Raw genomic sequence first — 27,912 nt, forward strand, 5'->3', positions numbered from 1 at the left:
GAAAACGCACACACAAACACACATGAAGGGTTTTAGGTGTTCGTTTACGGAAAACTGGGAAGTTTTGGGATTCTCAGGAGGAGCTGGAAAAATAATGCTGGGGGGGGGGGTGGATGGATGGATGGATGGATGGATGGATGGATGGATGGATGATGATGGATGGATGATGGATGGATGATGGATGGGATGGATGGATGGATGGATGGATGGATGGATGGATGGATGGATGGATGGATGGATGATGGATGGATGGATGATGGATGGATGATGGATGGATGATGGATGAGGGATAGATGGATGGATGATGGATGGATGGATGATGGATGGATGATGGATGGATGATGGATGAGGGATGGATGGATGATGGATGATGGATGAGGGATGGATGGATGGATGGATGGATGGATGGATGGATGGATGGATGGATGGATGATGGATGGATGGATGATGGATGGATGATGGATGGATGATGGATGAGGGATAGATGGATGGATGGATGAGGGTTAGATGGATGGATGATGGATGGATGGATGATGGATGGATGATGGATGGATGATGGATGAGGGATAGATGGATGGATGGATGATGGATGCTGGATGGATGATGGATGGATGATGGATGGATGGATGGATGGATGATGGATGGATGGATGATTCTCCTACAGCCTCTTTTTTTCATCATGAATGAACATTTCTGTTAATGTTGAACTGCAGTGATTCCCAAGCTGTGGTATGTGACCCAATGGCGGTACGTAGGAGCTTTGCTGAAAGGGCCACGTGAACTCCTTCATTTTTATTACAGATAAAACTATTACATCACAAGGAAGTAAAAATCAGCTGTTAATCATTTCATCAGGAATCAAATGTGACTGTGTTCAGTCAGGTTTCCATTATAGTTTTTAAACCTAAAAGATTTATTCTATTTCACTAAATGTTATTTATTGAATTTTAACATTTTAGTGTTGTAATTTGAAGTCCCGCCTTTTTATTTTTTTTTTACTTATCACTATGTTTGTTTGCTTTTTATGCGTGTTGTTGCTCCAATAAGAAACATCCTGGTACGAAGGGTGCAATAATAATAAACAGATCATAGCAATAAAGATAAGCTGAACAGTATTTTGTGGTTTTGTCGTGAGAGCTGAAACATGAAGGAACCTCTGAACACCGTGAGCAGCATCCTGCAGGCCGGTTGCGTCACCGTTTCCTTAACAGAGGCTGCTTGTGGTGATAAGAGGTTGAAGTGAAGGAGCTCGCCCGCTGCACTTCAACCTCTCGGTGACGCCGAGTCAGCGTCACAGGGTTTCCCTGAAAAACACAACAACCTACTTCGCTAAAAACTCCCCAGGTTGCGTGGAGGTTACTCATCAGTTCCCCTTTGATGTTTCACCAGTAAAACTCGCCTCCACATGTTTTCTACATCCGACCGGTGCTGGTTTTATACGACGTGTGAGCAGACTTTAAAAGCAAAAGAAAAGAGGCCATCCTTCCTGCCGCCCCGTCTGCTGCACACGTGTGTCGGACCGGCCGGTCCTCATACAACACGGAGCACACGGTACCCAGCACACGTTAACACGGCCCTGCACTTTGAAAACAAACCCCTGACATGTCATGGCGTAGCGGAGGAAACACAGAGGGGGGTCTCTGTGTGAGTGTAACTTAACAACCAAACTCCTCCCATTCAGAGGGCTGCGGTGCCCTGTGTGTACTGGACTCTGTGTGTGTGTGTGTGTGTGTGTGTGTGTGTGTGTGTGTGTGTGTGTGTGTGTGTGTGTGTGTGTGTGTGTGTGTGTGTGTGTGTGTGTGTGTGTGTGTGTGTGTGTGTGCGTGTGCAGCCTATTCTCTAAATAACCTGTTGATCCAGTCAAGCTGACACTCGGTCTCTGGAGGCGGCGGGCTCGGCTCCTCTTCCTCCGCTCTTCGCTCCTTCCTCTTTCTCCTAGATTTCATCTGAACTGCAGCTGAGTCACTCTGACTTTCTGGGTTTTGCATTTTTTTTTTCCGGGTGAGCACACACACACACACACACACACACACACACACACACACACACACACACACACACACACACACACACACACACGTATACACATACAGACACACACATACGTTTCCCAGCAGTCCACCGAGCGATCTCAGCTGCGCGGCAGCTCTGGCTATAAAAAGAGAGGTTTCCCTGCTGATGTCCTGGAGCTCCTGTAAGTTATTATAACTTTATTCTGTCATTTATTGGAAATATTCAGACACTGAAACTGTATTATTTTTTGTGGAGGAGATTTGTGTGAACAGTTTGAGGTGTGGAAGAATCCAAACTGATGATTTCTCTGTTGGCATCCATGTCGAAGTCTTTTATGAGTTTTAAGAGCTGATTTTAATCCTCATCATTAAAACCGTGTCAATAAGTCAGATGTAAACTTAAATCTCTGCTGTTTGCAGATGAGCTGAAAGCCTCAAGACAAAACTGTATAAAAATGATGTAATGCAACGTGTAAATCCAGTGGGGGAATTTAACTGAGAACATTTACTCAGGTTACAGAACTGAAGTCTGAATTTGAGGTATTTTGTACTTTTCTATTCAGTGAAAACCTCCAAATTTGGAGACTTTAAATTGGAATTTTTTTTCTGATAAACTGAATAATTAAATTTCAATTTGTGGGTTGAGAGAATTCAGCTTTTATTTCAGATGTATACATTATTTTAAAACCAACTTCAAGTAGCTGGAAAATGCTTGTTTTTCTTGAGCTTTTTTGAACTTTCTTTTTGGAGACACGTGGTTCTGGCAGGAGAGAAAATATACAAACATGTGACGTGACCAGAATCCAACAAATCAAATGTCTGGCTGAGATTTCAGATATAAAATCACAAAGTGCTTCAAATCAAAAGGACACTTGTTGTACATTTCAGAAGTGTAGTTTGCTGTTTTCTTTGTGTTCCTGTTTGTGTGCATCTTTAACGTTGGTTACGTTACAAACATGAGGTGTTAATCAGAGACGTGAAGATTTTACAGACAACAAAGTTCTTTGACTTAATTCTGCTTTTTCTTCACTTTTACTCCAGTTTGAAGCACATTAAGTGTAATATCACATTAGTCTCTTAAGAAAAAGTGTTAATGCAGAATAAGATTATTATAAAGCGTTATTGTATGTTTTAGAAGCAGTATTATTATGTACTGTTGATATTTATATTCCTCTGGATGTGTCATTTAATGGATTTTAATATAAAAACACATTATTAAAATGTCTTACCTTAATTAACCCTTAAATGTTCCTCAGCTCACGTTGACATCTTCTCTCTGTTAAAAGTTAAATATCAATTAAGTATTAAATCATTTCTTATAGAATCATTCACACTTTCTGGTTCTAGCTGCAAAAAAAAAAAAAAAACCTTCAACATCATCTCTCAGTTCTCAGTAAAAATGGACAAACTTGTTTTTCGGAGGACAACAACCACAGAAAAAAGACCAGCAGTCATTTCAGCTCGTCGTGTTTCACTTCTCATCCGTCAGCAACAAGAATTACTGGAAATAAATCAGGAGCTGCCCGTTTTCTCCTTCAGCCAACGAGTCCATCTATCAGCTGAAGGGCTTCTTCTGTGGCGTTTAACACTTGACGAGGGGATTGTCTTCACAGCCGACGTCAACACAACGGAGACGGGGACGGAGACCCAGAACATCACGGCCTCCGCTCATCGTCCGTCTCGCTTTCTTTCCTCTCTCGCTCCCGTAAACTTCCTCCGGCTCTTTCATGTTCGACCCGTCTTTGTTCTGGAGTTTCGACCGTGTCCAGATAGCGTGAGAGGGTTTTATTGAGAATGAAAAACAAACACATCCTCGTCCCCTTTTTTTTTTTTTCTGCCTCGCTTATCGAGCCTGTCGGGAGATAAAAAGAAAGAGAGGATAAGGAGCAGGAATGAAGGAGGACAAAAGGAAGGAGGGGCTTTAGGGTGTTTTCAGAGTTTGAGGAGGATGAAAGGCTGCCGGGGCTCCAGCTGCAAATCTCACTTTCATTTTGTTCCTTTTTTTGGGGGTGGGCATGAAAAGAAGAGCAGCTGAATCCTTCCCCACTCATCAAAGGCTCAGACCTGAACTCTGCTCAGAAAGCTGCACATGTTCTGTCACGTTTCACACTGCACGTCTTCCCGCGTCCGTATCGTCACGGGTGTTTCTCTAATTATGCTTTTTCTCCTCCTTTTTTCCCCTCGTTCCTGTGTGATGCCAAACCACCCAGAGAGATCCAAGGAAGAAAAACCTGCCGGGAAGAAGAAGAGAGCGGAAAGAGTGACGTCAGCGCAGTGGAGGGAGAGTGGACTGAAGGCCGGCGGGTTTCTCTGCATCCTCCGAGCGAGTCCGTCTGCGTCTTAAATGCGTGCAGCTGAAAGGAAATCATGTCAGCGATACTCACCTGGACCTGTTTCCTCCTCTGGATCAGCTTCGCCTCGCCGGACAAAACTCCAGGTGAGACACAAACGCCTCTTTGTCCAGCGGCCTCCACGGACCCGCCAGCAGGGATTAAAAGGGTTCTTTTACTCAACCCGACACAGATCCGGTTTTTACAGAAAAAAAAAAAAAGTCTAAAATCTGAGCATCTTAAAGCTGCAAGAGGAAACTTTTGTCCTTCTTGTAATACAGGACCGTCCCATATTAGTCAGACGGGTTATTAACACGACTGATCTGAGCTCAGGATGGAAAAATCCTCCGACCACGGCGAGCGGAGGAGCAGCTGAACTCAAAGGAAAAAGTTGGTCTTGTTTCTTCAGTTCTCGCCATCATTCCTCACCGCTGAGCTTACGTTTGACTCGATGACATCATCGCTGCCATCTGTGGAGGCAGAAGTTTGAAGGCGAATTCAAATGTCAACAGCTAGAAGAGCAAGAGAAGGGGGTTATGGGTAACGGTCGGTCCCGCAGGCGTGTAAAAGACTTACACCTCCCGAATCTCAACATTTCAAAGCACTTCAAGACGTGCCGATTCAACAACCTGTCCAGAGGCGTCGCGTGTAATACACACGCCCGGCCACTAGAGGGAAGTGCATCGCGGTCACGTCTTTGCCTCGTAGGTGTCACGTGCTTTAGAAAAATAAAACCACCTTCGTTCGTGTCGGGGGGGAAAAAGCACACGGCTCCAGTTAAGAAGAAAAAATTCCAAATAAGCACTTTTGTCCTTGCGGGAGATAATCCGTGACTTTCACCCCGTACATGGACCTGTACGCTGGCAACGTTACGCCCAAAAACACGCCTGCGATTGATTCGGAGATGAAAACCCTTTTGAACCAGATTATCCGCCGTCAAACTAGCAAAAGTAGATTTAGACACGCTCTGAATGCAGCACACGCCTCCTCACCGCAACACGCCAACGACGACACGCTTCGCTTCACTCAGACACTTTCAACATTTCAGCTCGATGGCATCTTAGAAAATACAGCAACACGTCTTTTAAAGGGGCATTCCTTCACGAGTCACCAGAAAAATAGATCTGAGCTGATTTAAAGAGAGCTGATTTTAGGAAACCAAACACCAAAAGTGTTTTTGGGTGAAGGTGAGCTCTAAAAGTCGCTGATTGAAGACACTATGTCATACGAGGTGAGTTCAAGGTGCAGGAAGTGAGTCCTGTTAACACCATCAGATATTTGTAACCTGCTCCGCCATCAGTTAAATGTATTTGATCTGTTAGCGGTCTGTGTGATGTCGGTGCTTCACGCTCCGTCGGCCGCCTTGTAGAAACCGTGTTTGTTCACTTTTGCTGGGAAAAGGTGGCGAAGCGTCACGTGACCCGCGAGCCGGCGGTGACATCACGGGAAGGCAAACGCGGCGGATGCATCGTTGAGGTGTGAGTCAGACGAGGAAAGGCCGAGGACGGAGGCGGGGAAGGTGCTGAAAGAAGCACTCGGCTGGTGAAGGGAGGATTAATCCTTCAGGCATTCGTCTGTCGTCATTCCAGTAACTGTCACAGACTCATGATGTGCAAACAAACACACACAAAAATCAAACTCCTTTTTGGCAGAAAACCAGCGATTAAATTCCAGTTTTGGCTGAAATGTGAAACAGATCTGAGACCAAGCGGTTTTCTGAGAGCAGCTTGTGGAATTCACACCGCAGCTTTCTAAACGTTTCGAGGAATCAGAGCGTCTCCGGCAGGAAGAATCTCAGCAGTAGTGCCGAGCGCACGTCTAACCGACTCCCGGTGCAACGTCTGTGTGAGCGGTTCGACGTCCGGAGAACTCTCAGAGCCGCTCGTGTCGACGACGTTTACACGACGCCTCAACCGACCGGAGAGTTACGATCCGGTGAACAACAGCAGAACCAGTCCGACGCTGACGAGCTTCTGTTGAGGGAAACCTGTGGAAAGGACAACGAGTCTGAACTGAGTCTCCTGGCTGCAGGTTTTTGGACACAAATGATGAAAAAACGTCTCCTTTAAAATCACGATAAAATACGATTACGCAGCAATTCTTCAAGTTTGTCTTAAAACAGCAGCTAAAAAAACTAAGTCGGTTTCTTCTGCAGGTTTGTTATTAGAACGAAATCTGAACCAAATAAAGGAAACGACCGAACAGCACGACGGTTTCAAGTGACGCCGACACTCGATAGGCTGCAATTTGTAACGCTCTGAAATCGGTGAAGAATAAAAGGACGCAAAGCGGAGAAGCGTCCAGAGGCCTCGAAGGCTCCGGTGTCCACGTGGACGGATCGTTTTTGTCGCCTCAGGTCCTTTCTCAATCAATAAACACCGATCGCGGAGGTCAGCTGATTTCTGCTTTCTGAAAACGAATTGTCGCTGTGACCCCGGTGATGAAAGCCGGTCGATCTCCGCTGACCCGCCGCTGTGTTGCAGACGTCACCGTGACCTGCCTGGTGTCCGAGGAGTGCGCGCTGCCCTGCAGCTTCCAGCCCGGCAGCGAGGAGACGGTGGAGTGGTTCCGGCAGGACGTGGTGGTGTACAAGTTCGAGCAGCAGAGCGACGACGAGGACGACGAAGACGACGACGGCAGCAGCAAGGAGCACCTGAAGCGCGAGCAGCTCGGCGGGCGCGCCTCCATCTTGCCACACCTGGTCGCCCGCGGCAACGCCACCCTGGTCCTCAGGAGGAGCGGCCTGAAGGACAGGGGCACCTACAGGTGTCACGTACGCACCTCGACGGGAGAACACAACGCGAAGGTCATCCTGAAGGTCGAAGGTGAGTTCAGAAGTTCGGTTTTACAGTTTGGTGCTGATGATTTGGGCTCCAAACAACTGTTCAGATTGTATTCTAGTTTTTTTCACATCACAAAGACAAGAACATCACGGAGGTTTGAAATTAGTGCAGAAAGTGAAAGTGTTGTCTTGACAGTCGTCTGTATGGAACTGTGGTCTGTAAACAGAGCTCTAATGTTACGTGCTCATGGATGATATCACCTCACGCCGGGCTATATTAAGCGCTGGCCTTTGTAATCGTCTGTCATCAAAGTCCTTCTGGGAACCCTGTAACATGCTGCGAGTGTTTGTGTGCGCAGCACCGGTCCGAGGCCTGTTCCTGGAGCTGTCCCGGCTCAGCGGCTACGAGGAGGTGAAGTGCACCGTCCGCGATGTCTTCCCGGCCCCTCGGGTAACCTGGGCGACCGAACCGCCCACGTTCGAGGACCTCCGACCCGTCACACGCATGCACGCCGACAAGACGGGCCTGTACATGGTGGACAGCCGCCTCAGGAGGCTGAACGGACAGCCCAACCTCATCTACATCTGCAAAGTCATGACGTCCTACGGTGGGGCGACCTGGACCGCCTCGTTCAGGGAGAGAGGTAAAAAAAAATTAAAAAAATAAAAATAAAGTTGGGTGGAAAAAAGTGGCAGAAGTTTTGTTTATAATGTCCAAACAGAAGATCTTAAACGTCTGGGAGGAGATGAAACCTTCCTCACATTAACACATCAAACACACCTTCATGTTTCATTACATCTTAAACTGTGTAAAGATAAACGTTATGGCAGATGTTTTGAACTGGATCAGATGGAGCAAGTGTACAGAATAAAGTGGGAAATACCAGCTACTGACTGCCCTCTGGTGGGTGGAGGAGGTAACTGCAGCCTGAGAGGGAAACTGCATTTAAAAAAAGGAAAATACATATATATATATATATATATATTAAAAATTGTATCTACAATTTTTTTAGTCTATAGTCTCCTTAAAAAGACAAAACAATAACAAAAGCTAATTAATAACTCAAAAATTTAGCTACTGCAAATTTAGAAAACATAAGTCAAATTTCAAAATAATGCTTTTTATTTTTTTACACTGTAAAAAGAAAAAACTGTTAAAGATATCTCGACTTTTTGTGTCGGCCCTTCATCCCGCTCTCTGCAGAAATCAGAGGAGCTCAGGGCAGAGACCTGACCATCCCCTGCAGCGCCCCCACCTACCTGAACAGCCCCTCCCTCCGCTGGACCTTCTCCAACGGCTCCCACATCCTCAGCTACGACGGCCGCTCGGGGGGCAGCGTCGCCTCGCCGCCCTGGGACGACCACGTGGAGCTGGACAGCTTCCGGGTCCCGTTCGGAGACGGCTCTCTGCGGCTGATGGACCCGCGGCACGCGGAACACACGGGCATCTACACCTGCGTGTTCTCCGCGCCGCACAGCACGCACACCGAACGCACTGACGTCACCATCGACGACCCCGTCGGTGAGAACAACAAACACAAACACGGTCAGGAAAACATCTTTACACAGAGAAATTAAAAGAAGTTCAACTTAAGGGACAAATTAAAGGAGAAGTCTGCTGTTCTACTTTATTTATTTATAATTCGTACAACCACAAATTCTCCAATTTTAAATGTGTCTGCTGATTACAGACCTCCGAGTTTATGTTTGATAAATTAAGATGTTTGCAAGATGTGAAAGACCAAATTAAAAATGTCAGATGATGGTAAACGCTGATGTAAAATCTGTGATCTGTCAAGAATGGAGATAAATATGTGTTCACGAATGCACAGGTTGCAGTTGTAAACATATTAATAACATTAATAAAACTAGTTTGTGTAATAATAATAAACATGCTGAGAATCCACAAGCACAAAACACAGCTGCTGTTGTTCGTTGTTTCCTGGGATGAAGTTTGTTTATATTCATCTGTGTGTTTGTTACCTGGTGCAGGTGAGCGCAGTACAGCAGAGGCGGCGTCTCATTGGTGGATCATCGGCCTGGTGATCGCCGTGCTGGTCGTTGCTCTGGCCGGGATGTTGGCCTACCTGAAGCTCAGAGGTAAAGATGGACTCCAGCACATGTGGAAAAACAAACAAAAAACACATGAAGAGAAGAACATTCAGATATTAGGAGTTTAAAGTCAAATACAAACATCTGTCTGTTAGATTTAAACCACATCTGCCCTCCCGTATTCAAAGCTCAAACAGGAAGTGGGTGGAAACAGTTTGGGCTGTCTGAGCTTTGATTTTAAATAGTTAAGATGCTGATCTCAGCTATAAAATTCACAATTTTGTTGAAGGATGAGTTTGTGATTTTGGCCTTGGTGGAGGATGTGAAAATATTAAACTCCTCCTTTAATTTTGCAACCACATAAGAGTATGAGGCAGATATTGAGCTGTCTGTCTGGCTCTTATCAGGTGTACCAAGAAAGTGTAAACAGTAGTTTCTCTACCAAACTCTGGAATAAACAATCATACAAAACGCAGAGTGGCTGTTTTTCATCATATTTTAAATACATTTTCTGATCACATTTATTTCTAAATAAAATTTTGTTGAAACAAATTCTGGTAATAACTTGAGAATGAGAAAATGAGAAAAGAATATCTGCAGACCATGAAACCACAGTGCAGCAGTCACATGGATGTACAGGCGTCCCAGCAGTGACTGAGAGGATGTGTTGCATCTGGATAAAGAACTGTGTGCACATGTGTCCAGATGTTTCAGTACTCACTGCTGGTTCCTTTGTTTTCGTCACATTTCTCTCTCTTCTGTCTGCAGGAAGAACCCCGAAGCCCAGAAACGACCCTGAAGAAACCACAGAGCTGCATTCAGTGAAAGGTCGGTCATCGGGAATAAAAAAACAAACAAAACACCACATGCACCAACACGGCCAGACCACTAGATGGAGCCAGAGAGAATTATCTGGAATTATCTTTCCGCTGTAAATATGTCTAAGGAATGTTGAATCTCAGCTAATGGACGGTAGGTCAGGTTTTGCCAGTTAAACTAACCAGATACTCTTCAAGAAAACAAATGAACTTATGTCCCCAAAGTCAAACTATTCCTTCAAAGTGGTGACAATGTTGGGAACTGTTTGGTTTTATTGAGGTCGCCCTGTCAAATTGGCAACTGAGTGTTAGACAAAAGCAAAGCGTCTCATCGTTCTTCTGCTGAATTCCTCGCCGTCTGTTTCTCGTCTTCTGATCCAAAAACTGTTTCTGTGGTGTTTCGACAGCGGACGGCCAGCTGAGCGAGGACAGCCCTCTGACCGCCGGCGGCACCAACGGACAGTCGAGCCTCCAGAGCGGCGCTCAGTTAACCTGAGAAGGAGCAGGAGCCCCGACGACCCGGCGTCACCTTAACTAACACAACACTAACCAAACAAACACGCACACATCCACACACTGAAGACGAGCTTTTCGTAGAAGCACAGCGTCTCTTTAAAAGACTGTATTTACTTTAAAAACTATTATTTCCTGCTTGTTTGGACGCTTCGAGTCGTCTTTTGGATTCGAGACGTAACGCTGGTAAACCGACACGTTTTTAGACGTTGGACATGTTCTCACGGCGTCTCCATGAGCGGTCGGTGAACCCTGACGGTGCAGCGGTGGATCTGCGGTTATTTCAGGAACTTAAAGGGGGAATTATTTCTTGAGGAGAAAAGAGCCCAGGAACCTACATCTGAAGCAGAGGAACCGTCTGTGCTGGTAAACATGTTTATGTCGGCCTCACGTGGCCGTTCCAGGAACTGCAGGTTTTGTGCACTTTGACCTCGGCCTCGTGGAGGTTGCCGCTTGGTTTTGCCTCGCCTACAGGCGTGGAAAGTTCAGGGGATGTTGGATGGAACAAACATGACTTTCACCTGAGTCACTGAGAAGGCAAAAGTCAACGTGGATTTCTTTAAGTAAAGTCAGAAAATTACTTAAATAACACATTTAACATACGTAGAGTTACTCATTTTAATTTGAACCATATCCCTTAACCTAACCACCTGGTATTTGGCGGCTAAACTTAAAGACACCTCATTTTTAATGCCCACGCGATCCAAAACAGGAAAACTGACACAGTTTTGGACTAAAGGTTCGGTGGACTAACGGGGTACTACATGCTTTGCTGTGATACCGGTTTGGATCGGATCCATTAATCGCTACGATTCCACTGAAATGAAGTGAATTTGGAGGTTAATTTTCATCATTTTAAATGCGGTGTGACGAGGCCATCAGCACTGGGCGCCACAAGGAGCCGGACTTTATTTGTAATGTTTAATCATGTTGACACGGATATGACGGAGACTCTAACAGTTCTTCAGAGGAAGTGGAAAACAGGGACTTCAAGTGCCTTTATTTTAGTTCCTGAAACTATTGAGTCATAAAAGGCATTAAAGGAGCCGTTGCAAAACTTCCAGGAGCAAAAACCCAAAAGCCCATGAACTCTGTGTTGGAGCCTGACATGGAAATAAAAGAGCCTCTGTATGATTAATATTTATGTTTTAAAACCGGTGAGGCTCCGGGACGCTGCAGGGCGACCGTCCGAAATCCAACACTGACCTCATGTTCTGCACTACCTGCTGCATTTAAAGCCTTAAAATCACTGAACTGTAAAGTCCAAGAAGGTCCGAGGTCAGCTCCTTCTGGGAATCGATTCCCGGCTCCCAGAAATGAATGTGAGAGTAAAACACTGCAGAGAAATTAATGTTTAACTTGCTGTCAATCGATGACACAAATCTATAACTAGCAACACGTTAAGTTTCTCTTTGTCTTGCACTGCCACACCTGGTACCATCTTTCATGAATTATACCCGACCTCGTTCACAAATGTGTCATAATTAATGCAACGTTATTAAAAAGACTAATCACTGAACTTGCTGAGTCTGCAGGTTTGTTGTTCAGTATTTAGAAAGACGCTCCTTCTTCTGGTTGCTCCACTTTCATGTTTGAGCTTTATGGTCCCATATTTTACACTTTTCCTGATCAGATCATTTTCATCGTGGGCAAAACATTATGATGTTTAAAGTTGAAACACGTCCGATTTTATGCCCAAAATAAATTGAGGTTTATTGATCCGTGAGTTTCAATATTTTGTTTGTTTGTTCGTCCTCGACACACACACACACACACACACACACACACACACACACACACACACACACACACACACACACACACACACACACACACACACACACACACACACACACCCAGCTGATACTTGTGTGACCAGTTTGTCCACTCCTTAGTCAAATGTCTCCCGCTGCACTTTGCTCATTGCAGTAATGCTTTTCAAAGGGTGACATGAGGATGACTTTGGGGAAGTTTCCTGTTGTGTTGGTGACCCTCAATCTTTTGTGTTCTTATTCCAGAGGAGGTGAGTGAGGCTTTTAAAGTCCTTCTGCACTTTTTACCTGCTGAAATATGAATCACAAATGTTTGAACTTTTCACCACTGAAACTACAGATACCAGGAAACTAACTACCTTCATGACGTTATGTTAGTTTCTATGTTATTATGTGCCAAGATTTTCAGATGTCAGTTAACAGGTGTATTAAAGCCTCATACAGACTGGAGGTGAATCCAGTTTGATATGTGGTATTCAAAGCTTTAAAAAACAATATAACTGAAATATAAACTACTGCCGTGTTTCACCGGTTTAAACACAACAAGAAAAACGTCTTTCAGCTGGACTGTCCAGCGAGGAGGAAATAAATCAGGAAAAAATCTCAACAACATGATGAAGTTCATTTAAAATGATGAACTGACACTCTGAAACATAATCTGTTCGACAGACTCAGATTATTTATCTACACAGAAATACTTTGAACTTTAGTCAAGTGATAAAGTCCACTGACACTGTTTATAGGAGCTTTAATAAAACATCATATCTCCCTTTTTATAGGGTTTTAAAAGCCTTTTATTAACAACCAAAATGTTTAAAAGAGGGATTGTGTAATATATTCAGTATTTACATAGTAGGAAGACGATGAAGAGCTTCATGGCACCTTTAACTGGAATCTTGTTGAACCGGCTTGATCTGATTCCTCAGAACATACCGGAGAATAAATAAATGCTTTCAGTTTCTTGTTTCTGGATTTTAAATGCTGAATTCTCACCGACTCTGCAGCTTTCAGGAGCATTTTTTTGCATATTTAAAACTCTGGCTAAGCAGCAAATTTACATCATATTTGTATAATTCAATCTGCTTGTTCTCTTAACTTTAATTTCCAGAGACTTCAGTCTGGTTCCTGTAAACACTCTAAAAATAGAGGTCTCCTGCAGCTTAAGAGCCAGATATCTTTGGTGGAGCTGAAATAGCCCTCACTGGATATGGACACAAATACATCTCATAACAGGATCACCCTAACAAAGTTTATTAAACAATAACAGTGTCATTGGAGTGTTTACTGCCTGATAAAAAAATACGCTGCTTTAATTTGATCCCAGTATTTGCCGATATGTAGGTGGGAGCCATTTTCAGTGGGTCGCAGATGTATTAAAAATAATGTCAAGCTTTTACTTTGAAGTCGACTGAATTGCAGTTTGTCACGACAGTAACGACCAAAGCTAACGTCATCACGTCCGTAGTTAGATCTCATTTAACCACGTTGCTGCCATCAAATTCAAAATGAGATGAAAACTGCAAGCAGTGATGTACGGGCCCTCGCACTCCGGCGTACCGCCTCCCCGAAGCTGTCTCTCCGACGTGCAGCGCATGAAAGACTGCGTATACCCGCTTAAAGTTGCTATTTTTGTCTCCTGTCTTCAGCAGGGGGCGCTGGCGAGCCGTTTGGCCACGCCCACTCGCAAAACACATATCACATGTATTGTCTCACCACGCCGGATGTATTCCACATGTTTCGTGAGGTTTCAAGCATCCTTTGACCTTAAACATCAACTTCCTGTGTCACGGCGAGACATCCAACTTTGCCGCATCGTCACGGCGACGCCCATTGACAAAGTCGAACGAATGTCTCAATATATCATCAACTACATGTTTAGGTTATTGTGACCCGACTTTACGTTCATGGGATCAACCAGCTCGACGTAGAATGTGAAAGTATGAAAAGTGTCATTTCCAGTGGCCAACAGGGGGCGCTATGACTATGAGCGAATATTCCCCCACAGGGGTCTTCAGGGCGGGGCTGTTATCATACCTGTGATGTTTGGAGAAGGTCGGTCCATGTACATAAGATTTAAAGCAACTCGTAGTTTCATGGCGAGACACTCAAAATGGCCGCCTCTTACAGGCACACACATCAATGAAAACGAATTATTTTGATAACTTTTAATCCCAAACATGTTTTCTATCCAGAGAACCTAAATTCAAGTCGGTCCGACAAAATCCCTCGGAGGAGTTCGACAAAGTACAACGTGTCAGAATCACCCAAAATGGCGACTGAATTCAAAATGGTGGACTTCCTGTCGAGTTGACTTAACGGTGCAATGTAACTTTTTTGTGCGTCCAGGTGTGATACACGTGTCCACCGGATTTGGTGAATTTAGGTAAATGTGGCCGCCGGGGCATCTCTGTAGGGGGCGCTCTCGAGCCATTTGGCCACGCCCACTCGCGACTCCATGAGAATATGAAATTTTTTCGCCGGGAGACAAATGTGTTTCCACTTTCATGAGTTTTTGAAGATGATAAAACCTCCAAAAAGGAAAATCACTTTACGTAAGAATAAGAACGTTGAACGTCCAAGAACATTTTTATGAAATACAATAGGGCTTTCGCACCGATGCTCGGTGCTCGGGCCCTAAATATATTTTTCATAACACAATAAAAGTTCTTAGTTTCAACATTTGATATGTTGTCTTTTGTATATTTTCAGTTAAATATGGGTTTATGTGATTTGTAAATCATCACATGGATGAATAAATTATTATTATTGCTATCAAATATGTAAAATCAGTGTTGAAACTGTAATATAATGTCTTCTTACTTTGTTCACACAAAATACATGTCAGTACAAGTCAATTGCTTTTTTTTTTAATCTCCTGTCAGGTCTCGTTATTCACAGATTTCATGTATTCTTTGGTTTTTGCAGTTCTATAATTTAGAAGAAGCTCGTCTTTTGTCAGAAACTGATTTCAACCGATTTGATTTCAAAATGTGTTTTTTTTTGTTCCCGCTGTTTGACAGATGCCGACGTCTCCTGTGATCTAAAGAGCTGCATCCTACCGTGCAGTTTTCCGACGGGTAATGAAGTCGTCATCCACTGGATTCAGATGACAACAGGAGACACTCAGGTCCACTCTTACTATCACAACCAGGACCAGCTGGGCCACCAGGACCCGCGGTTCAAAAACAGGACGTCACTGTTCAAGGACCGGATCGCCTCTGGGAACGCCTCGCTGGTGCTCACTGGGCTGAAGATTAAAGACAAGGGCAGATACAAGTGTTACACCAGCACCTTCGAGGGGAACAAGGAGTCATTCATCAAGCTGCAAGTGGACGGTACGAGAAACAGTAAATACAAAACAGAAAACTCTCTTCTGTTTTACACATTTTTAGTGCATTTCTAGGAAAAGCGAGTGGTGGTAACACTTATTTAAAAAGCAGGTCAACTTGCAGCATTTCTAAAGAAAGCATGGAATTTTTTACAGTATAAATTCAGCATATTTGTTATCAGAGACAGTGAAAGTGAACGTTTTCTTATGTTGCAGTTTGTTGAGCGGTCTGAGCTTGATAAGATTTAACACCCAGGGAAGAAGTATTGATTCAAGGCTGTGAGAACAAGGTCATCGAGTAGATATGAACACTAGCAGGCGAAAACTAATCTCAGTTATGTTGGAAAACCTGTGGTGCGAACAGAAAAATACACAATATAATCTAATGTTGCCGTTGACAGAAGGTTTATTTAAAAAGTGTCTGACCTCTTGGAGGTTTTCACACGTTCTTTCCACCACGTTAGTTTCTCTACATTCTTGTATGTTAAATACAATTTTACAAAACTTCCATAAAAATTTAGTATTTTTTTCCACTGCAGCTAAAACGAGTCATGAGTGAGTAATCGATGTGGAACCTCACAGAAGGTGACGCAGACAGAGCCTTTACTTTTATAACTTTAAAAGGACGGAAACTAATCTTCACAGCTAATAACAATCATATGATTATGATGTAATCGGATTCTTCGTCCTCTGAGAACAAAGATTGTGGCACAAGTGCTGTATAACCAAGCCTTTAGAAAGTTATAAATCTGAAATTATAATACTTCCGCTGACATTCTGGAGAATTTTATGCCTTTAATGGGAGAAAAATGATAATAAGTGCAGGGAACATGAGCCGGATGGATGAGAACAACGACGTTCTTTTTAAAGACCCCCTCCAAAGAAAAGCAAGTTTTTTTTCTCGTAAAATAAAAAAAACAAAACGTCGAAATAGGTCATTCTGATGAACAAAGAGTTTTTCGGGGTTTCATTAACACCAGGAGAGGAACTTTAAAGAATACTTTCTCAGAAATTTTGCCTTGAAACCTCCTTGGACAATGAAACGTGATTGACAGATTGCATCATGGAGGTGCACTGAATAAACAACACAGCAACAAGTGCAGAGTCTGAAACATTGAAGTTACTACTTCCAAAACGTTTTCCTATAAAATGAATCTTCTTTGTTGCAGCTCCGGTCCATAAAGTGGACATTCAGCAGGAAGGAAACAGGATCAGCTGCAGCTCAGAGAGGATCTACCCTGAACCTGAGCTCACCTGGACCACCAGCCCTCCATCCAACATGAACCTCTGGAACACAACCAGAGTCCAGCAGACTGAGCAGCAGCTTTACAACATCAGCAGCTCTCTGGTGCTTTCAGACAACGTTGCTGATCTGGACTTCATCTGCACCGTTAAAACTCCAGGAAACAGCAGGAGAGCCACTTTGTTGAAACCAAGTAAGTATTTTTAAAAAGGAATACTGCAAATCAAATAATTCCACTATCAGAGGGAGGAGCGACAGGTGGATCTGCCTCTATCATGTTGGGAACCTGAGGACACTATGCCCCGCCCACTTATAGCAGAATCCTGACTGCACCACAGGCCTGTAAATCAAACAGACACACCCCCAAACATGACGCTTTTTAAGGCCTAATATCTAATGAATGAGGGATTATTTTGAAATGGACCTCCAGAAAACTAATAAGAAGGAGTGAATTTAGTGAACGACGCAACAGTGATTGGTGGAAAACATTTTATAACTTTGTATTTCATGAGAGAAGTTGAATGTGAGTCTATGGAGCCGGAGCCTTGTTGGAGCCAACCCCTAGTGGCACTCAGTGGTATTGCGGTTTAAAGGACTTCTGCATCAGCCTCACTTGTCAGACCTTGAAGCCACGTCCACTTTCTATACAGTCTGTGGTCGAAACACCAGCACTGCAACTACATTTAGAGAAAACGTTTTCGTACCACTTCTCTGTGGAAGAAACTTATTTACTTTTTACATTTTTTTGTGTTTTGTTATTTCAGCTTCCATGACTGGTTTTTTAACTTATGAAACCACGATCTCCTGCTCTGCTTCAAATCCTTCACTATGGAGCTTCAGCCTCGTTTGGAAATTCAACCACCATCAGACCATCCTGAATAAATCCAGTTCTAACGTGGACTACACAGTCTCAGAGGAGTGGAGGCAGCATGTGAAGAGTGTGTCGGACTCCGGCAGCCTCACACTGCAGAAATTATCTTCAGGTCAGGAGGGAAAATACACGTGTGAACTCAGTGATGCTGAAGAGACGCTGACAAAGAACACCGATCTGAGGATCAGTGCAGGTGAGGGAAGGTCTGCAAGAACCTGTCTGTTATCTGTGATACCTGTAAGACCTGCAAACATCTCAATCAACATCATGAGGCATTCAGGGACTCTACAGTTAACTCACTCTTTTTCTATTTCAGATCATCCAACCAGTGTTGGAGGCATCATAGGTGGAGTAGTTGGAACCATTGTTGTTCTACTAGCAGCAGCAGCAGCAGTCGTCCTGTTGCTGTATTTTAAAAAAGGTAAAAAGATGTTCCACCTTCACTTTTTAATTCCTTTCTTCTGTGTTTTTTGTATTAATAAAGTTTTATGTTCTCAGGTCAAAGATGCAGCAGAGATGAAAACACACCGTGAGTAACATCTTATATTAAAATGCACTGCTGCACTGTTTGAACTACAGAATATAAATGAAGATGTTAAAGTAAATTATAGAACCAGAGTTTGTTTGTTGTAGTTTCATGAATAAAAATCAATCAAGTCTTTCTTCTCAGCTGAAATCGGGCTTGAAATCGTTGCCAGGGCGTTAAATCTTTACATTTCTGCACCAAAGACGACATGATTAGTGACAGGAAAGCGTCATGGTTTGGATCCACGTTGATCTTTTTCTTTATCGTGGACTCTCACTCTGGTTTCCTGCGTTAAAGTCCTGTGTTTGTTCCCAACCTCGTCTCTACGCACGACTTCTCTCACTTTGTGCTTCATCACCAGCTTTCTCGACAGCTTGTGACACGAAGGACTGTTTGAATGTATTTGAATTGTATTTGTTTGTGATGCTGAAGTCTGTTTGTAACAGTTGAAGTAAAAAGTTGAATAAAAACAGAACTCCTGAAGTAAAAGGAGCAGTCGGCCTAAATTATACCTACAGTGGATTTACTGATGATTTCCTGTTTAATTAAACCTGTAATAATAATAATCAGAAAATGTTTCATTAGTTCAATTTTTAACAACATTTTTCCTCAATTTCTTCTTTTACTTCACAATTTAATTTTTTTTTTTTTTTTTTTTTAAGTTTCTCTTAGATTATCTAAATATTTGTTTTCTGTTTTATCTTTTTATTGTTTGCAGGAACCCAGAAGAAGTTATTCCTCTTCAACCCACTGCTGACGGAGCCCCTCCCACTGCTGACGGAGCCCCTCCTACTGCTGACGGAGCCCCTCCCACTGCTGACGGAGCCCCTCCTACTGCTGAAATTTCTCTTAGATTACTGCTATTTGCTTTCCCCCCCCTCCCACTGCTGACGGAGCCCCTCCCACTGCTGACGGAGCCCCCCCACTGCTGACGGAGCCCCTCCCACTGCTGACTGATACCCCACCCACTGCTGACAGAGCACCAACCACTGCTGACAGAGCCCCTCCCACTGCTGACTGATACCCCACCTACTGCTGACAGAGCCCCACCCACTGCTGACAGAGCCCCACCCACTTATCACTGACGGAGAGTACATTTGGAAAACACTTTTTTTTTTTAAATTTCTCTTAGATTATCTAAATATTTGTTTACTGTTATACCTTTTTATTGTTTGCAGGAACCCAGAAGTTATTCCTCTTCAACCCCCCGCTGACGGAGCCCCTCCCACTGCTGACGGATACCCCACCCACTGCTGACAGAGCACCAACCACTGCTGACGAAGCCCCCCCCACTGCTGACTAAGGGTGAGTACATTTAACAAACACTCAGAGGAGAGGACAGCCAGGCAGGAACTTGAGGGGCAGAGAATATTTCAACAGAGAATATTTCAACAGAGAATATTTCAACAGAGCAGCTTTCAGGTTTTTAAAAGTGAAAGAAACGACTTCAGAAACAGTAAGTTAAATATTTTACTGTAGATTCAAGTAACTTATTGAACAGAAAGAAGATTTTAAATGAACTAAAGGTTTAACACTACTCAATATCGGCCTATAAATTCAGTTTATAATCTGAAAGCAGATCATTTGCTCTGCAGCAGGTTGAGCTCATCTGTCAGGATGTAGAAATAATTTTCTATCAAGTCACGTTGATCATTTTTCTCTGTAATTTCAAAGTAGCAACGAATACTAAAGATGAAATAAACCTCTGATGGAGAAATGCAGAGTTAAACAGTCGGGTTATTTATTGGCTGCAGGAAGTCAGAATAGAGAAGTAACTAAAACAACAAGGAGGTAGTTAGTCTCTTTGTCCACATGATGCATTAGACTAGACTAGTTAGACTAACTGAAGCAACAAATAAAATAGGTGGAGTAGGTGGAGATATTTTGATTGGAGCAGTTCTAGTAACAGTCGTCCTGTTCCTGTATTTTAAAGGTAAAAAGATGTTCCACCTTCACTTTTTAATTCCTTTCTTCTGTGTTTTATTATTAATAATGTTGTTTTATGGTCCCACATCATTTGTGAAGAACATGAAGATCTAACGGAGGTGAACTCTGACGGTGAATAACCCTTTTGTATAACAATGCACTGCAGCACAGTTTGAACCACAATATATTTTCCCCTGATGGTTTTCTAGAGTGTGTATGTTGTAGTTTCAACATTTAATAGCAGTAAACTCAACTAAATGAGGATATAACAGAAATGTAAATTGATCCCCTTTAACAACTGTCAGAGGTGGACGACAGGACGACAGGCGAGCACCAACAAGGTTGTGAAATAGAAAAATATGAATTACAGCATGTTATTATAACTTCAGCTCTTCATCTCGACCACACGTGTGTTGACTCTTTATAACAGCACGTTTATTTTGCATTTTGTTCCTGATTCATTGTCTGAAGATTCACAAGTGCAGCTTTTAAAAAGTGCAGCATTTTTTTTTTCCATGTTTTCTGTATTTTTAATTCAGTTTCCCCCCCCCCTTTTGTTATTATTTTCTACATTTTATAGTCGCTTTAAAGGCTTCACTTTCACAATCAGCCAGAGCGCCCGTGTGAGTGTGAAGGGCTTTAAAACGTAAAGTAAAAGAATCTGTGCAGCTATTGAGACTTTCTCCTGAACAATTTAACCATAATCTGCAAAATATATTGAATTAAATAAGGGTTTGTTTTTCATTTAGAAGAGAAAGATTTTGTCTTTTAAAAGGATGCATAAACAAAATGTAACTTCATTACTGTGATTCAGACTTTAAACACTTGATGGACCTTTCAGTGACTTATGTGAACAAATTGAAGGTTGAACGAAGTCATTTTAAACTGTGAGCGTGTTTTTATGTGTCTTCGTCACGAAGAATAAAAGTTGAGATTTTTAGTATGAAGTGTGGATCGTCTGTTAAGAAGTAGAAACAAAAATAAAATCAAAGACGTAAAAGTTTATTCAAACCGCACAAATAAAATGAAAGTAAAAGATATACTGATGCAGACGTTCACCTCAAGGTAAGAAAACCCACCTGGAAACACCATCGAATAGAAAGAATAAAGCAGAAAGAAAGAAACTGAAGTCGACAGTAACACGACCGTGTGTGTGTGTGTGTGTGTGTGTGTGTGTGTGTGTGTGTGTGTGTGTGTGTGTGTGTGTGTGTGTCTGTTACAGCAGGCGTGGGTTGTCTTCTGTGTAGTTGTGTGGGTCTCCCTTGAAGGGCAGGTGTGGAGGGTGGTTGCAGATTCCCATCAGGAAGATGATGATGGTGCCGAAGGTCATCACCGGGGTAACCAGGAAGAGGCAGAGACGGTCCACCGTGCGAGCGATGCCGCTCCAGTTATCTTTCTCCTGCGAAGACATTGGGGTGGGGGGTGGGGGGGGGGGTTGTGTTTATAATGCAGTCCAATACCAGAGACCTGCAAACGCTCGTGTTTATGATAAAGTTTTCAAATTTGTGTCCGTCAGACCAGAGGACCCTTTTCCGAAGTGTTCCTGAGCCCATGCAGTGATTTCCACTACAGAATGGTGTCTGTTTTTAACGCGAGTGCCGCCTGTGGGCCCAAAGATCAGCCCTGTCCCATGCGTACAGAGATTTCTCCAGATTGTCCTCATCTTTTTATGATATTATGAACCACTGATGATGAAATCCACAAAATTCTTTGCTATTTTACGTTCAGAAACATGAATCCATAAATTGTTGCACTATTTGGCTGCACGATCTTTCAATTAAATATGGGTTTACATGATTTGCAAATCATAGGATTCTGTTTTTATTTACGTTACAGTTTCCCAACTTTGTTTTTTGTTTTTTAAACGAGGCTGTAGAAGAGACGACAACAACTTCTTCTGGTGATGTTTTTTTTAAACAGGCACATGTTGGCCTCCTGTTGATTTCTCACCTCGTTGTAGTCGTTCTTGTTGCGCATGTGTTTGATGATGTAGTTCGCTCCGTCCACAGCCGGCTTGATCTCTGCGTACAGCTGATCGGTCACACCTCCTTCGTCCTGCGGCTTCACCACTACACAAACACAAACACAAACACAAACACAAACACAAGTTAGCATCTTGTAAACGTTCAGATATTTGTTTTAAACCACCAGATCAGAAGGAGTTAATTTATCTCATGACATAATGATGTGTGGAAAACATTGATTGGCTTTGGATCTTGATGCTCTTTTCAATGTGAGTCTATTGGAGGTTTTTTGAAGCCAGCCCCTAGTGGCCCACAGTGGTATTGCACTTTAAGCCACTTCTGCATTGGCATCAGTTTTGACGTACCGGCAGCATGCGTTGTTCGCGCCGCCAGCCCGTGTCTCTCCGACTGCTTCTCGAACATCAGCTCGCTGCGGGACTTCACGCTGTAGTACTCCTCCGCCGAGGCCATGTAGCCCACCGAGCTGGATCGCCGCGGCAACGCTCCATCCCATTGCGGCTCCGCCTCCGTAGGGTGGGACATGCGCAGGATCCGGGGAAGACGCTCAAGGAAAAACTGGACAGAGTTCAGTTGCTGATGATTAATAGCTTGCTTGCTTTTTTTCTGTTGACGGACACGATACGAATTCTAAGACGAAGTTTTTAAAGCTAATAATGGAAATAAAAATGAACAATTTCCATGGCAACAGTACACAAGTTGTGTTTTCATACAAGATCGAGGCATAAAACCACATATAAGACAAACCCTGACTTTAGATTTCAGTTCTTTATCTCTCCGGGGACGTTTTTACTCGACATTTGTACAATTCTGCGACACGTGTTCTGTGCGTGTTTTACCTGCTTGGTCCACTCAGACATGACGTGCGTGCTCGGCGTCCTGAAGTGAAGGTTCAGGACGACCACGCAGTTCAACACCACGACCGTAACCAGCACCATGTTGAACATCAGATACCTGAGACACACACACACACACACATAAAGCTTTCTCCAGCCCTGTTCCCGAACCGTAACCATAACAACTAAAACTTCAGCCCTCATTCTTACCTGATTGTAACACTAAAATCAGTGTGTGTGTGTGTGTGTGTGTGTGTGTGTGTGTGTGTGTGTGTGTGTGTGTGTGTGTGTGTGTGTGTGTGTGTGTGTGTGTGTGTGTGTGTGTGTGTGTGAGTGAGTGAGTGAGAGAGAGAGAGAGAGAGAGAGAGAGAGACGTACTTGACAATAAGGGGAACGGACATTGAAGTCTCCGGCAGCCTCTGAGAGATCAGCAGCAGGAAGACCGACTGAGCCAGCAGCACCGAGATGGACAAAGTCATCTTCTCACCACCTGAACAACAAAGACAACAAAAAAAACCTCTTTCAGGTTTCTCCTCATAAATGAAAGATTCTGCTTCCGTTTCGTTTTAAAACCCCAACAAAGTCCAAAGTCTGTTTCAGCAGGGTTTTCCCTGACGTTAGACCAACGTTTGGTGATTATTTTAATAGCAGAAAGTACATTTAGGAGTCGAGTAAACACAGCTGGGCTCTGTTTGTTGTTTTGTTTTAAAATACAGGAAATTCAAAATTTTGGGTTTTTTTCAACATAAAGTCAGGGTGGGTTTTGGGGCATTTTTCCCCAGTGGTTATTTTTTTTAGGTTTTATAATAATCGAAAACAATAAAAGATGAATATAATGAAATTTATCTTCCTTTGCAGCTTTAAACGGAAAGTTTGTTCGTCTCAAATGTAAGTTTCTATCACTGAAACATTTGTCAGATTATAACTTAATAAAAATCTACATTCTGAACTGCGCAATGATGTGAGTTGAAAGTTAATTAAATTCTGTATTCAATCTGAAAACATAAACCTCCATCACAATAAGCTCGTGCTAAATAGCTTCCAGACAAATAAATAAAAAGTTTACGACTTTTTAATTGTCCCTCAAACCCGACAAATAAAATGTGGTAAACGTGCACTGACTGTCGGCGGGCAGGTAGTAGACGAGCGAGGCCAGGAAGGAGATGAGCACGCAGGGGATGATGATGTTGACGATGTAGAAGAGAGGCTTGCGTTTGATGACCAGGTAGAAGGTGATGTCCTGGTGCTTGTTGCTCTCCATGGGAATGTGCTTGTAGGTGTTTCTCTTGGCCGGTCGGTGGATGATCTCCCACTCGCCGTTCTCTGTCGGAGAACAGACGGAGAACGGACGGAGAACGGAAGGAAGACGAGGTTTAGAGGATGAAGCATGCTGCCGGGATTTATCAACAACCTGAGGAGACGTTTCTGCTCTTTGAGGGATTTTAAAACTGATCTTCTTCAGACTCAACGTCTGCAGAGGTGAGCGTTTGTTTGTTGCGTCTCTTTTTATTTATATTGATATTCCACTGTTATTAATATTACATTGGTCTTTATTATCATTTTACTGTTATTTAAATGACAGTTACCTGTGAAGCTAGCAGGGTCGATGATGATGTACTCCACCGTCCACTTGCTGTTTTCGTCACTATCCTCCTTCAGCAGCATCCGGATCTCTTTGGCGTTGTAGGTCAGCGAGCTGCACAGCAACACAGGAAATGAAGCTTGAAATTCATTTGATACGTTTTTGCTTTAAAAAAACAACAACAACAAAAAAAAACTCAGGTTTGTATTTTTTTGCATTTGTAGTTTCTTTCTTTTTTTCTGACAGTTCCTTTGTGTTTACACCTTCCTTCTGATTTGTTGATTAGCATTTGAGGATTTTTGCACCTTTATGATTAAATAATCAACATCTAAATCCTTATTTTCTCTCAGTACGTTCACACTTTTATGAATTATTCTGATTTGTTGTCTGATGGAGAATATTCTGAATATCACATGACCATATAAACATTTTTTTACAACTCTATCATCCAAACAAGGTCAAAATCAGGTTCCTGTTGAAATGTGCGGCTCGGCTGAGTTTGTAGCCACAAAGTAAACATGTAAACAAATAGTTTTTGAGTTTTGATTTGTGTCCTACGTGAATTTGAGCGTGCAGTTCTGCCAGTCGAAGGGGAAGTAGTTGACGTTGATGGAGCAGGACGAGCGGAAGATGGCGGGAGGCAGCCAGTAGCAGAAACCGGTGGGGTCCACCAGGACGTTACTGTAGTAGGCCACCTGGAACTGGGCGTCGTTACTGGGAGAGGCAGGAAGCAGGAAGCAGGGACACAAACATAAACATAAATATAAAACACACAAAATACCAACACAGATAAACATTAGGACGAATCAGAGAGAGAAACTACAAAAACCTGCAGCAGGTTTGCAGACTGAAAAGTAAGTGTGGAAACTGATGAGTGTGAATTTGTTTCTAACTGTTGAATTGAAAGTACAGAAATGAATCAAAACAAGCCGTCGTCTCACAGGAAAGTAAACAAACCAGGAAGAAAGGGAGGAAAGAGGAGTGAAAGCAGGAGCTCTTTAACACACTGAGACGTCTTCCCTCATTTTAACGCTTTAAAATGTATTTCACGTTTGTAAATGTCTGAACACTCCAGTTTGTAATTCACAACCTGAACCGTCAGACTCGACCCGATCCCGTCGGCTCAGGCTCAGATTATTGAAATAATCCAGCGGGTTTGAGAGGGTCTGGCTCTGCGCTGCGGTGGATCAATGAACTGTGCCAATGAATCCTCCGGGCCACACAGTTTATGGTTTTATATCCAAATAAATTAACATTAAAGCAATTTGACCTGCAAACAAATAATAGATGTGGTTGTGCTCAGAAGTGGAACATGTTTGTGACCGATACGACAGGCTGGAAGGTTTTTCTGTCTCCACACATGCAAATAATAAAACGTAAACTTGTATCTCACTTGTTCTCCAGGACGATCTCCGGCAGCCACACCATGCTGGACGGGAGGGGGAGCATCTGGATGCCGTCGAACTCCGACGAGTTCCACGACAGTCGGTAGTCGATCCACGCCTGTCGCGAACCAGCGCAGACGTTAGAAAAGAAAAAGCACGACTGAAATATTTCAAAATAAAAATGTGAAAAAAAAGAGTGTTTACGTACGTGATCGATCCACACGTTGGTCAGCAGCGTCTCATCCACTTCTTTCTGCAGAAGAAGGCGAGCAAAGACAAAATAAACAGAATATTTAATCACGTGTTTGATGAATGCTCCTCGTGGAGTTCATGTACCAGAGAGATGAGGTTGGACAGCGTGAGGGCGAGGTAGACGTCCACGGCGTCCTGCTGCCTCTCCACCGGACGCAGCTCCTTGTTGTAACCTTTCTCTTTGAACAGGTAGTTGATGAGACGCTCCTCCTCGTTCCTGCACCAGCACCCTGACACACACACACACACACACACACACACACACACACACACACACACACACACACACACACACACACACACACACACACACACACACACACACACACAAATGCACAAAAACATACTTTCAAAATTCACATCAACACGCAGCAGGTTGTTTCTTCGTGACCTGCGTGATCAGAATAATCTGTTGTACGATGGATGAACTTTTAAATCCCAACTAATTTATCATTCAGTCTATAAAGAGCCACAAACTCGTAGAGTTGAGTGTCACTTCGTCTTCTTGCTGTTTTTTTTTGTAAACTGTTAACAAAGCTTTCCTTGGCATTCACACACACAGGAAAACAAACAGGATCGAGTGTGTGTGTGTGTGTGTGTGTGTGTGTGTGTGTGTGTGTGTGTGTGTGTGTGTGTGTGTGTGTGTGTGTGTGTGTGTGTGTGTGTGTGTGTGTGTGAATGCCTCCACACTGCTCATATTTCAGTGCATCACACCTGCTGTGCTGCAGTGATATCAGCTGCTCCCTCCCTGGTCGACGTTTCCCCTTCAAACATTTACACTTTATTTCATTTATCTTATTTTCACGGGTCTGATTGGAGAACGGCTCCATACACTTATTTTCTTCATTAGCTCATCTATCTTGTTTATCTATCAAACATTTTTCATTTAAAGGTCTAATGTGGGGCTGCGACTGAGTTAAGTCCAGGTTGACACATTCACGCGGATCATTTTGTCCCGTTATTAAAAGAAGACGAGAAAAACTACTGAATATTTACATTTGCTTGGAAGAAAGTACTTAAAATGATGAAGCAGTTATCAAAACTGCTGCTAATTAAATTCCTGTCAATCACATCATCAGTTAATTGATTAATTGTCCCAGAATTTATATAATTTCAAAGACAAACTGCTGCAAACTTTTCCATGAAGACTGTCCTGTGTTACACTGATCAAAAGAGGATTTTTATACACAGATATGAATATTTTTACACAGAAAAGTGTAGAAAATCTTTTATGTTTTAACAGGAAAATACAAATAAATCAGATGTTTTTTAACCAACACCAAATATTGAGTGTTTTAAAGCTCAACTAGTCAGTTCAGGCCTTCGTTTTTAAATCAGACCCTTAACATGTCAGGCTCAAAATTAGATTAAAACAAAACATTTACAAGAATAAATAAGGTGGTCGGGTGAAATTTGAATTAAATGCCGGCGACTCACCAGATGAGAGCAGAGTGAGCAGGAGGACGGCGGCCGGAGCTGCTCGCTGAGGCTCCATGACGGACCGACTGAGACAGGAGACGAGTCCGGGAGGCCTTTTCACCCACCGACCTTCTGCCAGACGAATGAGCGACGGCAGCAGCTGCACACACACACACACACACACACACACACACACACACAGAGGAGAAAATAGACAACAGATGCCTCCACCCTGTTCGGGAAGCAGAGGGTCACTCACTCACAACATCACAGGAAGATCTTT

At 43.2% G+C, this 27,912-nt stretch overlaps 2 protein-coding genes and 1 long non-coding RNA gene across 3 annotated transcripts; 2 read left to right on the forward strand and 1 right to left on the reverse strand.

Moving 5' to 3' along the window:
* The first annotated feature begins 1,864 nt into the window (after positions 1–1,864).
* On the forward strand, positions 1,865–12,185 carry hhla2b.1 (HERV-H LTR-associating 2b, tandem duplicate 1). Its single transcript, XM_069706817.1, has 8 exons — positions 1,865–2,194; positions 4,223–4,449; positions 6,826–7,167; positions 7,484–7,768; positions 8,329–8,646; positions 9,117–9,224; positions 9,945–10,004; positions 10,402–12,185. The coding sequence occupies exons 2-8, from the start codon at positions 4,380–4,382 to the stop codon at positions 10,488–10,490; spliced, it is 1,272 nt and encodes a 423-aa protein (XP_069562918.1). The 5' UTR covers positions 1,865–2,194; positions 4,223–4,379; the 3' UTR covers positions 10,491–12,185.
* Positions 12,186–19,127: 6,942 nt separating this feature from the next.
* On the forward strand, positions 19,128–21,116 carry LOC138625716 (uncharacterized). The gene is made up of 2 exons (XR_011311247.1): positions 19,128–19,552; positions 20,273–21,116. It is a non-coding gene; the product is annotated as an uncharacterized lncRNA (long non-coding RNA).
* A 43-nt stretch (positions 21,117–21,159) lies between these two features.
* Positions 21,160–27,747, reverse strand: chrnd (cholinergic receptor, nicotinic, delta (muscle)). Its single transcript, XM_069706819.1, has 12 exons — positions 27,648–27,747; positions 26,295–26,440; positions 26,167–26,211; positions 25,967–26,076; positions 25,132–25,287; positions 24,578–24,687; positions 24,114–24,314; positions 23,370–23,481; positions 22,995–23,109; positions 22,503–22,713; positions 22,124–22,242; positions 21,160–21,572 (listed from the first exon to the last, which is right to left on the reverse strand). The coding sequence occupies exons 1-12, from the start codon at positions 27,703–27,705 to the stop codon at positions 21,390–21,392; spliced, it is 1,566 nt and encodes a 521-aa protein (XP_069562920.1). The 5' UTR covers positions 27,706–27,747; the 3' UTR covers positions 21,160–21,389.
* Positions 27,748–27,912: the final 165 nt, after the last annotated feature.

The sequence above is a fragment of the Brachyistius frenatus genome, unplaced genomic scaffold (genome assembly GCF_029030835.1).
Source record: "Brachyistius frenatus isolate BFR_SWC_R1_liver_20210118 unplaced genomic scaffold, ASM2903083v1 Contig_65, whole genome shotgun sequence".
In the NCBI taxonomy this organism is placed as follows: Eukaryota; Metazoa; Chordata; class Actinopteri; family Embiotocidae; genus Brachyistius; species Brachyistius frenatus.

Bases quoted from the DNA above. Each gene is read 5' to 3' on its own strand.
- hhla2b.1 (XM_069706817.1), top strand. From the start codon at position 4,380: ATGTCAGCGATACTCACCTGGACCTGTTTCCTCCTCTGGATCAGCTTC. The intron at 7,168-7,483 runs GTGAGTTCAGAA...TTGTGTGCGCAG, and splicing joins GGTCATCCTGAAGGTCGAAG to CACCGGTCCGAGGCCTGTTC. The intron at 10,005-10,401 runs GTCGGTCATCGG...GTGTTTCGACAG, and splicing joins AGAGCTGCATTCAGTGAAAG to CGGACGGCCAGCTGAGCGAG.
- chrnd (XM_069706819.1), bottom strand. From the start codon at position 27,705: ATGGAGCCTCAGCGAGCAGCTCCGGCCGCCGTCCTCCTGCTCACTCTG. The intron at 26,212-26,294 runs GTACATGAACTC...CTTCTTCTGCAG, and splicing joins TGTCCAACCTCATCTCTCTG to AAAGAAGTGGATGAGACGCT. The intron at 24,688-25,131 runs GTAGGACACAAA...GTTGCTGTGCAG, and splicing joins AACTGCACGCTCAAATTCAC to CTCGCTGACCTACAACGCCA.